Source organism: Panicum hallii, chromosome 6, assembly GCF_002211085.1.
Source record: "Panicum hallii strain FIL2 chromosome 6, PHallii_v3.1, whole genome shotgun sequence".
Classification (NCBI taxonomy): Eukaryota; Viridiplantae; Streptophyta; class Magnoliopsida; order Poales; family Poaceae; genus Panicum; species Panicum hallii.
In genome coordinates, this window is record NC_038047.1 from 375,844 (window position 1) to 389,767 (window position 13,924).

The window sequence follows — 13,924 nt, forward strand, 5'->3', positions numbered from 1 at the left end:
TTTTTCGTCCTACTACAGCCAAGTAATCATCAGACAAAAAGAGCAGCATTTGAAAAGCACCTAGAGAACTCTAGAGTAGGCATGAACCAAGATGAACTCGACCAAATTAAAGGAACCCAAATAAAGCAGCGGATCTCTAGAACAGTTTGCTTGGAAAAAATATTATTTTTTTCTTACTTTAGCACAAGAGTTCCCGTACGTAGGCACAACTAGTTACAAATACATACATTATACCATATGACACGACTTCATTTGTAATCCTAATCATTTGCTGAATCCAGCAATCACCGTGGATAACCTTTGCCTGGGTAATGTTGGGGTGGGTCCAGCATGCAGCGCCATGGGCCTTGGTGGGTCCATGTTGAAAGCAAAGAAGACCCGATCCAATTGGAACTGGGCAAGCATGCAGAACAAAATAAAGTTCTGATCGCGTACGACCTGAGGATCGGAGGTCATCAAAACCAAGAAGCAAGCTCGCTTTCGATTTCAATCTATTCGGACGATGGTGTCAGCACCATCGATCTTGTCGACATCGCCTCCGCCGTGGTCCGATCTCCTGCCGGAACTCCTAAGCCAAATCCTAAGCCATCTCCGTCCCGCCGATGTCACCCGCTGTCGGGTTGTCTGCCGTGCATGGCACTCCGCCGCGCACCATCCAGCGGCACCGGCGGTGGAAGCAATAGCGCACGGTAGCGCACGAGGCTATGGGGCGAGGGGAAGAGCTGCCGCGCAAAGGGAAAATGCTGCGGGGAGGTGGAGCAGGGCATGCCCCAAGAGGAGGAGGAGGGGACGGCTGGCGCCAGGTCGCCGACGCCCTGATGATCTGGTGGGGGTGCTGCCCGTGCAAGCTCAGGGACGGCCACTACCGCACAAGCTTCACCAGAAGGCATGAGCGGGACCATCAGGTGCGGGAGAAGCAAGAGCGGGAAGCGTGTGATCATGAGGCGCTGCGGCGTCAGGAGGACGCGGACACTAGGGCCAATCACCTAAAGTGGACCGATCGCGTCAGCCGCCGAACCAAGAAGCAGTAAGCCTGCAATCGACCACAAGGTACTTTATCTTTCGTTGCCCGGTTATGATGTGATGTTATCGACTATTGCCTCTTGATTATGGAATTAAAACCAAAACTAAATGTGATGTTTTATGGGAGATTTGCACCAAAACTGGATGGGTTGTTTTGTGGGAGGTCTGTACACTCTCTCCTAATGTGTCTTTCAATTCTGAATATTTTCTAGTCGATCTTCATTGTATTGCTCATCTCATCTCTAAATATTAAAGTCAGATAATAATACAGATGTTGAGTAAACCTGAATTACAAATGAATGGGATCTAGAAAACAAACCATGTATTTTTGCGTAGTAAAAATAGAAAGAGCAAAGCATTTTATCGAGTCAAAACAACATCTTCCTGGTTTGCTAAAACTAACAGCCTAATATTTGGTTGGTAGGTATTGTCATCACTCAGTGGATTATTATTTTTAACGCTAACCTCATAATATCTAGTAAAAAGTTGAAGTTGCCTTAGCGAAGCTGGCTAGTGTCCTTGGGAAGAGCTAGCGAATCCGGATTCAAATCTTGGTTCCTCACATTTGTTCAGGTGGGGTATTTAATACCTCCCTGTAGCCCACATTATTTTTTAATCCAGTAAAAGGTTGGCTTATGTTTTGTGCAACAAAGTATGTCCCACAAACTGTTGCAGGAAGGGAGGGGAGTATCTCTATTAGATATTGTGGTGTTGCCATGTAGCAATTTCTACACTTTTCTTTACAAAATATCTAACTCTAGAACTTTTTTCATCCTTATCCAACTATGTAAAATATCTAACTCTAAAAATTTCTTATTGCCATAAAGCATGGTAACTCCTCTCTCTTGCCATTTTTAAATTTTTAACCTTATCTTGCTATGAAGCATGACAACTCCTCACTCTTGCCATTTTCAACGGACATTCTAAAACTCTACTTTCAAATTACTGCAAACAGTAAAAAATTAATTTCTATGTATAACTGATTGCCTAGGAGCTTTATTATAGTCTTTGTTTGGTCTTTATCTGGGAGAAGAGGCGAGTGGCGTAGAAGGCCGTGAAGCACTAGAGGCCAGCGATTATAAGTAATTGGCACAAATATTCCCTTCATTTTATTTTTTAAAATAAATCCTTTCATTTCAGTAATCTCTTACTCTCTTAATTACCTCCTCACAGTCAGCCGGCCATCTCATGTGGAACTGTTTGAATACAGGACCCACATGTAAGGTGAGAATACCTGGAAGTAGATTTTCAAGAATATGGATAAATGTAAATCTACTTAGTACTATATATGCTCAAAATTGTACCTACTGTAGTATAATTGTCTGTTAGAAACATAGTGAAGCTATCAACACTGGTAAAAAAGCCTCATTCGTCTTTCACATTTGTCCCGGATACAGTTGGATCCGGGACTAATCTAGGCATTAGTCCCGGATTCAACGACTAGAGGGCGAAAGTGCTCTTTAGTCCCGGTTGGTGGCTCCAATCGGGATAAACTTTTAGTCCCGGTTGTTATTACCGATTCGGACTAAAGGGTTCTTTAGTTCAAAAGGATATCATCCTAATTAGAGTTACATGTGTTGCGTAGGTGTGGTAGTAAGGAAGTTATACGCGAGGCAAGAGGCCTCGGGTTCGAATCCCGCGGAGCATAAAATTTTCAACTTTTTTGTGTACTATGGTGTTAGCTAGCGTGACCATTATGCACATTGCTATCCTCGTTTTATGGAATATATAACTAGTGTTTAGTGTGTTACACATTATATATTGTTATATACTGGCTTGAGGATAACGGAAATTCGGTTTGGCAATTTGGTTTTCTGCAGCAAGCAACATTAATCAGCATAAAAAGTGGACGGGATGTTAGGCAACTGTTCGTGAGAATCAGCTCAAACGCATCCTTTTGCACTACAAGAACTAACATACTGCTTCAGTTGTGCTTAAATTTTCCAAAATTGCTGACCCACGTCGACAGATATATTTCATGGAAGGTTGAGTTTTAACGATGTTCCACATTCCAGGGCTGTCTTTAGTAAACCAATGCAAAAGATATTTTGACCACCGGTAAATCTTAAATATTGACAATTTGTCCCAGATATTCTAGGGCTGTACGTAATAATTGTGGCTTACAAATACAAACGAGTTTGATCTGTCATAGGAAGGATAATCATTCAAATTTTTACGATGTATTCAGCCTTGGGAGCACAAGGAGCATCAACATGTCCTCTGTTTATTGCTTACACTTGTTTTATCTATAAATATAATGCGATGTCGACAAGAGGCCAGGTTCCTTTCGTTTCATAGATATATTACATATTTGGCAGCATTATATTTTCATAATGTGTTGTCACATAAACTACATTTTAGTCTTACGCTCATCAATTTCTCACCGGCCGTATGTGTGTATGCATGCTGTGACTACGGCGATGGTGCCAGCTCTTTAAACCAATTGTTTCATTTGTTTGTCGCCTCGGTCCATTTTCTTTTCTTTTTGTTTTTTGTCCAACTCTGTTCTTCCCTAAAACATTGGCCATGGCACCACGAAAGAAGTAAAAGTTGATGCGGCTAGCACGTATATGCTAGCTAGTACTTGAATCTATCACCTGCTGCCGCATGCACCGCGCACAGTGACAGGACTGAGGTAGGTGCGGTGGGCGGTGTGCCTCGTCGTCCGTGCAGTCGAGGCGCCGATTGGGATGGCTTGTGTCGTCGCCGACTCGCCGTCTTGACGGAGACGGAAGCTCGGGCTACTGCTGGGGGCTTAGCTTAATTCAATCATGGCGTGCCAGGATCGAGTAAAGGAACACAGGTCGATCTTCTGCACGTACAGTGGCGCTATAGCTAGCAGTAGCAGTAGCAGCTCATCAATAACTTCAATCAACACTTTTGAAGTCACTAAATAAAAGGAGCGGATGATGCCAATTGAACCCACGAAAAAGGAAAAAAGAAACACGTTAATTACATGCAGAAACTGGAACATAACACTAGCTAACTACTACTTAATAAGACATTTTCCCTGCTGGATGCATTTTGAAAACATCATCAAATGGCTCCAGCGTCCAGCTGGGTAGAATAATCGTCGTCAAATGCACGCAGGTAGCAACAAGGCGTGCCTTTTCCTTCACAAAACGGACTCTGATGAGAAACCATCAGCCTGCAGAGTCCGTTCGCCCATTTTGCACAAGCCATCACGGCCTTCAGCTCGGCACCAACCTGATCCGACGACGGGGACACTCCATGGGCCATCTCGACCACCATCTTCTCAAGAACCTGCGCGCGCTCGGCGATGAACTTGAGGAAACCAAGCTCGCTTCTCCTCCCGCGGAATCCGCGGAGAATCAGCTTCTTGATGTGCCGCTGCACGCATTCGTTCGATTGGGTCAGCCTCCTCCCAGAACTTGAGGATGAGGTCGACGACTTGGCCGTTGCCACTGATAGATGATAGAGGATCCCAGAACTGAAAGTCATCATCCTCAGACTGTAACACAAAGTCAACATCATCAGCCCTCCCAGTCCCATCTAATAATGCAAATACTACAAACTTAAGTCGATCTGGGTTAGATTTTACCTGGATATAGAGCGTCTCCGTGTTGGGAAAGCATCTGAGGAAACGAGGCACCGTCGTGGCCTTGATGCGGGTTCCAAGTTTCACCTGAACCCCCACCATCTGGACGCTCGGGAGGACCGTATTAGTATTGCCAGTAATCTCCGGTTCGTGCATTCCAGGCACCAAGAACCCCAAGAAGCGCAGGTTCGGTGCGTAACCGATCTTAATCCTCGATGCCATGGTGAACAGACCGCAGATTCTGCCCGAAACTCCACAAAGCAAGAGCCTCTCCAGGACCGGAGCGTGCCCCACGTCGATCTCCGGCACGGTGGACGAGCACACCTGGACGCACCGCAGGCTGCAGCTCCTGATGCGGATGGGCACAGGCCGCCAGCGGCTTCCGACGACGACGAGCTTCTCCAGGACGGGGCACTTATTCTCCAGCAGGAAGGCGAGATCCCATTCTTCGATGGCCACGGAGCCGAGGCCGAGCTCCCGGAGGCGGGGGAACGACACGGCGGCGGGCGGGACGGTGCCGGTGCCCGGGAAGGTCCAGAAGCCGAGGTAGAGGCGGGTGAGGGAGGTGCACGCGAAGAGGGCGCCGGGGAGCTGCAGGTGCGCCCGGATCGGGGTTGGGCGGTTCACGAAGACGAGCTCCCGGGCGCCCTTGGCGGCGAGGAGCTGGAGCCAGCGCGTAACCTCGTTCCGGCGCGCGGCCATGGGGGTGCCCGTGAGGTGGACGCAGCGGAAGGGGCCCGGGTGCGCGGCGAGGGCGCGGGACACGGTGTCCGGGAGGCCGGCGGCGGCGGGGAGGAGGTGGGCGTCGACGAGGACGAGCGGCACCGAGCGCCAGACGCCGGTCCAGTGCTTGGAGAGCGCGGTGGTGCGCGCGGCGTCCCTGGCGGGGAGGCGGGAGACGACGCCGCGGAGGATGTCGTCGGGGAGGCCGCTGAAGCGGTCGGCGCCGTCGGCGGGAGGTGACGATGCGGCCGCGGCGGCGTGTTTGGAGAGGGGGGCGGAGGTGGAGACGGGCGGCGCGGGGAGGGAGGAGTAGACGCGCTGCGCCAGCATGCGCGCGGTGCCGTCCATGAGCGCGGAATCCAAGGTGGTGGCCAGCACGGCGACGGCGTCGTCCTCCATGAACGCCACGCCGGCGAGGGTTTTGCTTTGGTGGGTCTTTTTGTTTGGGGGGTTGGATTTGATCCGTGTCATCGTCGGTTGGGTTTGTGTTGCTGGGCCAACAAACCCAACAACCAACAACGCCCCTACAAGATTTTGGCCCAATGACCGAGGCCAGCAGGCAGCAGCAAAAGAAAGAAACAAACCCAACCGAATTGCTGTCTCCAAAAAAGGAAGGAAAAAACTGTCCGCTTGGTACAAACCTCTTCCAAACAAAACTTGACTGAAACAGACTGACTTTGTGGTATCTTTATTTCCATGTCTTGTTGCCATCATATTCTCCGCAGTTTGCCATGAATTGAAGATGGATTTGACCGATGCTACCGAGCTAGTGTTTGCTAGTCATTGGTCACAGCTGAAATAATGAGATGGCACCTTAGAATAAAGGTTGAATGAATGCTTGAAGGGCCGTATGCGCCTCGCGCCAGTCTCAATGGGAGTTTCATGATATTAAATTCTATATCACATCGTTAATTTTGCTGATATGGTAAGGAGAGAGAAGGAATAAGTTTCTTAGGATGTGAAAGGAGTTTCATCACCATGACACTCATTTGGCACAGCTACCTAGTTTCCGATCTTGGTAACTATATCATTAAACTGTGCAAACTGCGCATTGAGATTGGCCTCGTTCTTTGATTGGAAAATCAAAGCAAAGCTCTCCTAGCTCCCAAGTATGCACTACCCTTCTTTGCATTTCTTTCATCTAAATTAAAGCAGCCTGTCCAACGACCTCAGATCACCTACCACAAGCTAGCCATGGACTTCTTCAATGAAAGAAAGTACGTCTCATCCAAACGGTTTCAATAATGAAATAAGAAAAACATACAAAATAGATGTCTTCATCTTTTTTCTTAGGGTGACTTTTTTTTTAATTCCTCGTTTTTGCATTAGAGTCAGACCAAGAGGCTGCCATGCAATGCAATGCAACACTTGGAGACGGTTGGAATGGCGGCTGCGTTACCGGTCAACCCATGCAAGTCGGCAGGTTACATTACCAGTCAGCTTCATCGACGTCAGATACATACATCTCCAACAGTGGTAGTTAAAAGTCAAACGACTGATCTCTAGGCTGCTACCCGGTCCTGGTTCCACTTCCACATATGGCTAAAGTAAAAAAACAAAGCATCTTGTTGCTCCCATACATGTATGAACACACTCCTCATATAGCTGATGATAACCTCTCTATTATCATAGCTAGGAACAGCAATTGTTAAGCATGCAAATATCAGGATAACATGCATTATTCCTAATCAACCTCAGTCGTCATGGCTTGCTCATTTAGCAGCTAGCTAGGATCGGAGCATCTTATGTTGAACGCCCTATGCATTTTTTTTTCATCGGAGGGATCTTAAAATATTTTTTATTATTAATCTAAGGGATTATGATTCTGACATTATTGCTGCTATATGGTATAATTTTGATTATAAAAGAAACGATAATAATTGAGGCTAATACCATAATCTTCATGCATGCCTCCGGTTGCCTTATCCCCAGGCCTACAAAAGAAAAGGCTCTCTAGAGCTGTCTTTTCTTCACCATCCGTAGGTTGGCCCGTCAACAACTTCAGAGGCTCTCCAGTTTCTTTTTCTTTTTGCAAAACACTCATCTACATATGCCACACCTGATGACCGATGGATCCCCGGGCCTCTGGTTGCCTGCATTCGTGAAGCTCAGATCATTGCCCTCAACGGTGCAAGCTAGCTAGTGCAGAGGAGGTACGTAGCTCTGGTCCTGATGAGCTGCCGGTTTCGATCACTTGTTCCTGGATTTCCGTTGGTCTGGGTTCCTTCTTCCAGATCGCTTCTTAATACGTCTCCCTCCCTGGATCTCCATACTACTGCTAACAAACGATCACCTTTTTTGTTATTTGCAGGACCAAAGAAAAGAACTAAAAGTACAAGGCGAGAGCCATGTCGACTCTGCTCTTGCGAAGCTCAGAGAGCTGATGACAGGGGACATGTGCGCCACCTTCGTAGGCGTGTCCAGCGGGGACATCCTGTTCCTCAGGGATGAGCTGCCCGCCATGAATGCTCTCCTCGAGAAGCTGGACGATGCTGAGGAGCTACTTGATCCGGACGCAAAACACTGGAGGAAACAAGTCAGGGAAATGGCTTACGACATCGAAGACTGCATCGACGATCTCAGCAGCAACGTGGCAAGCGTCGACGTCAGGGCGGGCTTCGTCGACAAGGCTTCCCATTTCCTCAGGACCTGCAGGGCCCATCTTGAGGCTGCCTGGCAGGTCAAGGAGCTCAAGACTCGTCTGCTGGAGATCAATGAACGGCGTAAGAGGTACAGAGCTGAGGACTCCATCTCCAGCACTGCCTCACCAGTGATCGTTGGTTTTGGAGGCCTAGCTAGGCAAGACCACCTTTGCTAGTCAGGTGTACCGTGAAGTTGGTTGATGATTTGTGGGATGTTCCTTCATGGAATATTGTCGAACATAGCAGAGGTACAATAACTACAAGAAGGCTGACTCTGCGCTGCTCAGGAGCGCATTCTGATGCTCTCCCCGAATTCGCTCGCCTTCCGGGGAGGACTGCGAGTCAGGTAAAGAAAGAAATGGTGGCTGTGGTTATAGTTATGTTTATTCCCTGCCCACTATGTAACAGAGAAATCAACATATATTCATTTCCTTTACATGTTTATTCTTCATGTTGCGTGAATTAAAGATTAAAAGCGGCAGATTCTACATTAAGTATAAGCTCATGATAACCCCCCCACCCTCCTTCCCAAACTAATACCGCCAGTATCCATCACAAAACTGCAGATTCGAAGGTGAGGGGTGTGCAGAGGAAATCCAGGATAGGTTTTGCAGAGCCGAGGAAATCAGACCAATTGGTAGTATAAGTACCATTCCCATCCCTTAGTTCCAAATTTCAATCACTCATCACAATGAAACATCTATTGAGCATATCCGGATTAACCTACTACCTCCATTTCACGATTCGTAGATGTTCATTCTTCATGTTGCATCATTTAAAAGCAGTGTATCATCCTACATGATGATTATTGTTCTTGTCCCCAACCAACATACCACCATACTCTCTACCAAGTACTAGTATTATGTTCATGATGGCATACATGTTTGGCGTTGGCGTGTAAAGTTACAGATTACAACAAGCAAGCAAGCTGATGCTGATGCTGATGGAGGAGGAGAGGAAATACAAGTAAATCAGGATTTCCAGTCATCCAGCCAGGAGAGGGAGGGAGGGGAATGGATTGGATGAAACCAGCATATATATAATGCAGCATTTTTCAGACCTGGAATTGCTCCATCTGTACGTCTGATGCCTTGAGCGGGACGTAGTCTCCGAGGTATACCTCGAGGTGGTCGGAGATGCCCGCCTTGTCGATGCTCTCGTGGTGGTAGCTCTTGCAGACGAGGTAGACGAGCGTCTGCGCGACGAGCGCGAGCATGACGACGCAGGAGAGCGCGGCGAGCGCGAGGACGCCGAGGACGAGCCTGGTTGGCGCGGAGGATCCCCCCTTGATGACCCAGGCGCGGAAGGCGAGCTCGACGACTGCGAAGACGAGGTTGAGCGTGACGAAGATGGCGGCGGCGGTGGGCAGCTTCCCCCGGATGAGGTCCTTGCTCTTCCGCATGGCGGCGAACCCCTTGTAGTCCTCGAGCACGGAGACGACGCTGGCGAGGTGCCAGACGACGCTGAGGTAGACGAGTCCGGCGAGGTACGCGAGGAGGACGAGGAAGGCGAGCAGGCCCGCGAGGCCGGAGCCGTTGTCGGCGGCGACGAGGAGGCCGACGAGGACGAGCACGGCGGCGGCGTTGTAGGCGAAGAGCAGCGCGAAGGCCGCGAGGAAGGTTGCGGCGAGCCGCCTCCAGACGCGCGGCACGACGGAGAGCACGCGCGGGAAGGTGAGCGCGTCGTGCTTGGCGGAGTAGACGGAGGCGACGGAGAAGACGGCGGCGGCGGTGGCGAGGAGCGAGAGGAGGAGGAGCGCGAGGAGGTATGCGGCCTTGAAGAGGAGGAGCGCGAGCCAGTCGGAGGCGAGGCGCGAGAGGAGGCGGCGCTGGGCGTCGGTGCCCGGGGAGGAGGCGTCGAGCGCGGTGTCGTCGGAGTCGATGTGGCGGAAGAGGGCGTGGGAGATGGCGATGTGGAGGAGGAAGAGGGCGGAGAGCGGGAGGACGAAGGCGGCGGCGATGCGGGCGAAGAGCGGGCGGTGCGGGCCGCGGAGGACCTGCGCGGAGGCGGAGTAGACGCCCGCGGCGCCCAGGAACTGCAGCTCCTCGGGCTCGCACTCCATGCTGGTTGGCCGGAGGGGGAGGGGGGGGGGGGTGGATTGGGGAATTGTTGACCGGAGGGAGGAGCAAGCGGGAGGAGGAATGGGGATGGGGATGGAAGGCTCCAGAGGAGGAAGGGAGGAGGCTGTGCTTGCCGGCCCCACGCCCACGCGGTTGGTAATCAAAATCGACTGTGCGTTGATCGGGTCAAAGTCTGATCGGGCCAGCGTTGACGCCCAGATACACATGGCCCATCTGCTTACCACACGCACACAGGCCGTCAGCCCGGGCTGGGCTTCTTTCCTGGGATCGATCGACCGGGCTGGGATGGCGGAAGAACGGAGGAGGAATCTTTCTTTCTTTCTTTCTTTTTTGGTTGGCCAACCAAACGGAAAGCAAGCAAGCAAAGCGATGCGCGGTCATGGCCGCCCACGCCCCCTCCTCGCCGCTCCTCCCCTGGCCGCGCCCGGCGCCCCTCCTCCTCCTCCTCGCCCTCCTCGCCGCCTCCTACCTCGCCCTCGCGCGCCTCCCCGCCGCCGCGCCTCTCTCCGCGCTCCCTCCTGTTCCTCCCCGCGGCGAACCCACCAGCAGCAGCTGCGCCGGGTTCTACGCCGGCGCGGGCGCGGCGCGCGCGGTGTCGGCGTCGGTCGAGGACTTCGGAGCCGTGGGCGACGGGGTCACCTCCAACACGGCCGCGTTCCGGCGCGCGGTGGCGGAGCTGGACGAGAGGGCGGCCAGGGGCGGCGGCGGCCGAGGAGCCAGGCTCGAGGTGCCGCCGGGGAGGTGGCTCACCGGAAGCTTCAACCTCACCAGCCGATTCACGCTCTTCCTGCACCACGGCGCGGTCATCCTCGGCTCCCAGGTACATCCATTCCATCCCTATAATAGTTTGATTCGATTCGTCTTCTTATTATGCAATAAGAACATTGCGACAGCAACGAGTGGTTTGAGAATTTTTGCATTCCAGCTCAGCGTGCAACCAAATGCGTGCTGCGTGCATACTGCTGCTCAATTGCTATGGATAATTACATTACAGTTTCATTCATCGGTTCAGTAATAATTGCTCTAAAACCTGCACATTGCGATTTCGTATTCTCGTCGGTTGGAATTGGATTGCGCGTCTGAGGTCAAACCAGCTGGATTCGGCGCTCGTGTCTTCACATGCAACGATCCGTGGGAGCAATAAACAAGGGGAGGCGATGTGTTGGAGTCACATGCTTGGACGGCCGGGGCCTCCGACTCTCCCTCTGGCTGCTTCCTTGTCACCTCTGCCACCTCGTGAGATGTTTGTTATTCTAAGCCACTGTGCCTTTGCGTTGTCCCTACTGCTGCTTCGACTTGGACCGGCACTGGCCCCCCACTTGATGCCGTGCCTCCTTGGCTCTTTCCACTTTACATTGCTTCCACTCCCGTCTTATCTGCTTGTGCGAAAGCCAACACAGGGCCACGCAAATCTCCACACTTTGGAGCTTTCTGCAGGAACCAATCCCCACCTTTTGTCCATCTCAATATCTGATAGCCGTGCCAGTGTGCCAATCTGTACGGCCTAGGCTGCATTCATGTGGAGGTGGTTCAGTAGGAATTGGTTGCAAAGAACTATATGATTGCATGAGAACGTAGCAGTTCTCCTGTACTCCCACTTTTCAAGAAAGCAGAAAACTGGTATAGAATTGAGGACAACTTCTTGCTGGCACTGGTGAGTTCCAGTTGGAACAAACTGATAATTGCAAACCTGCACATGGGTGCCTGCTACCTCACATTTTTCACATCTAATTTATGCATAGTTTGTTACTGCATTTGTGTGAACCATGCCAAACAGCACTCGCATACAAAGACACAGTTGCATGATTTGTGCTACAATACTGTAGACTCATCAAGTCATTATAATACCAACATGATGGCATTATAATACCAGCATGATAGCATGGGGAAACAGTCTTTTTAAGGGGACCATGCACTGGATTCTAGATTGAATATCTATGCTTTCACATTTAAGTATACGGATGTCCAGCACTTTATACTTGTGTATGCTGGTTATGAAACGGCATCGTATTGACTGGCATGCTGCTAAAATGTGATATGCAGGATCCAGAAGAGTGGCCTCTCATTGCCCCTTTGCCATCTTATGGGCGTGGAAGGGAACGACTAGGGCCACGCCATATCAGCCTCATTCATGGTGAAGGCTTGAATGATGTTGTTGTTACTGGTACGATGACTTCTTAACTATGTCTAACTTATTTCAAGGTTGATTAACAATCCTAACTTGAAAATGCCCTTAACAAATATCAGGCAACAATGGGACCATAGATGGCCAAGGAGAGATGTGGTGGGAGCTGTGGTGGAATCGAACTTTGAATCACACAAGGGGCCATCTTGTCGAGCTTGCGAACTCAACCAACATCCTAATCTCTAATATCACACTACGCAACTCCCCATTCTGGACAGTGCATCCAGTCTACAGCAGGTCAGTTTACCATGCTGTTAGCACATTCTTTCTCCATTTCCTAACAGGAAATGCTTCTTCATTTTTCACTCTACTTAAACCAAGCACTGAGCTGGCGAGTTTTTTCTGTTTATTTATCAGCAACGTGGTGATGAAGGATCTGACCATACTGGCTCCCCTGAATGCTCCAAACACCGATGGCATTGATCCAGGTTTGTGCTGTTACTTTCATCACCTTTTCCTACTATCTTCTCCCTTCTGATAATTGGATCGATTAAAATGCAGCTGTATCTCATTGTTTTCTATACATTTGGGATTTTTTTTTAGCAGCTGGATTTTTCACATTCATTTGCGACTACTGATTGACCTTGCCAATCTCTCTTGATGAACAATGACAGATTCGAGCTCAGAAGTTTGTATTGAGGACTGCTATATTGAAAGCGGAGATGATCTAGTAGCTGTCAAAAGTGGCTGGGATCAGTATGGGATCTCTGTTAACAAACCAAGTACAAACATTGTCGTCCAGAGGGTTTCAGGCACAACTCCAACATGCTCAGGTGTAGGTTTTGGAAGCGAGATGTCAGGAGGCATATCTAATGTGCTTGTCCGTGACCTCCATGTGTGGAATTCGGCACAAGCAGTGAGGCTGAAGACCGACGTAGGGCGGGGTGGGTACATAACCAACATCACCATAACCAATGTGACAATGGAGAAGGTCAAGGTACCGATAAGGTTCAGTCGAGGTGCAGATGACCATTCAGATGACAACTATGACCGAACCGCACTGCCAAGGATCAGTAATGTGCTTATCAGTGATATTGTCGGTGTTGACCTGCAGCGTGCGCCAATGCTGGAGGCAGTGGCCGGTGCAGTTTATGAAGGGATCTGCTTCCGGAATGTTAGCTTAAGAGGCATAAGGCGGCAGGGTAGATGGCACTGCGAGTCCGTGTACGGAGAGGCGCATGGAGTTTTCCCTGCACCCTGTGAAGAGTTCAGGAAGAATGGGTCTTCATCGTGGTGTGGATTTTCATGAGCAGTTGTACAGATTACAGAAGTCGGAAGTTTCTCTGGCTGACTGATACAGGCAGGAATACTTGAAATGTAGGGTGTTCATACTGGTGTTCGAGGAAGGAGATAGGACATAGGGTTTTGGGATAGACGGATAGTATAGTCAAATTCAACATTACCTCATTTAGCTTTAGTCTTGTATTTTACAAGGGGGGTTACAAATATCATGTGTGCGCACAGCGCACTGCAAAAAGGAAAGGAACAGTTATCAATACAGAGAAGTTACTTCCTGAACCATTTTCTTACATGTGATGGTACTCTAATAGTTGTCAAATCCTTCTCCTAGAACATGTAAAGGCTACAGGTGGTAAAACTGTGTGTACAATTGAACGACTTGAACCGGTTTCCTCTTCATGCCAGCTCTGACGAAACTGAATGGCCATCCTCATTCAGACGTTGCTGATCCTGCCGAGTTCATGGGTGGACG

The 13,924-nt window shown here is 49.9% G+C and overlaps 3 protein-coding genes across 3 annotated transcripts; 1 reads left to right on the plus strand and 2 right to left on the minus strand.

The window, feature by feature from the left end:
• Window positions 1-605: 605 nt before the first annotated feature.
• LOC112896797 lies at window positions 606-5,776 on the minus strand. Its single transcript, XM_025964926.1, has 4 exons — window positions 4,586-5,776; window positions 4,436-4,495; window positions 4,231-4,374; window positions 606-986 (listed from the first exon to the last, which is right to left on the minus strand). The coding sequence occupies exons 1-4, from the start codon at window positions 5,774-5,776 to the stop codon at window positions 606-608; spliced, it is 1,776 nt and encodes a 591-aa protein (XP_025820711.1).
• A 2,833-nt stretch (window positions 5,777-8,609) lies between these two features.
• Window positions 8,610-10,009, minus strand: LOC112896499. Its single transcript, XM_025964487.1, has one exon. The coding sequence runs from the start codon at window positions 10,007-10,009 to the stop codon at window positions 9,002-9,004; it is 1,008 nt and encodes a 335-aa protein (XP_025820272.1). The 3' UTR covers window positions 8,610-9,001.
• A 383-nt stretch (window positions 10,010-10,392) lies between these two features.
• Window positions 10,393-13,762, plus strand: LOC112896497 (probable polygalacturonase). The gene is made up of 5 exons (XM_025964484.1): window positions 10,393-10,848; window positions 12,072-12,192; window positions 12,276-12,450; window positions 12,571-12,641; window positions 12,828-13,762. The coding sequence occupies exons 1-5, from the start codon at window positions 10,408-10,410 to the stop codon at window positions 13,460-13,462; spliced, it is 1,443 nt and encodes a 480-aa protein (XP_025820269.1). The 5' UTR covers window positions 10,393-10,407; the 3' UTR covers window positions 13,463-13,762.
• The last annotated feature ends 162 nt before the right edge of the window (window positions 13,763-13,924 follow it).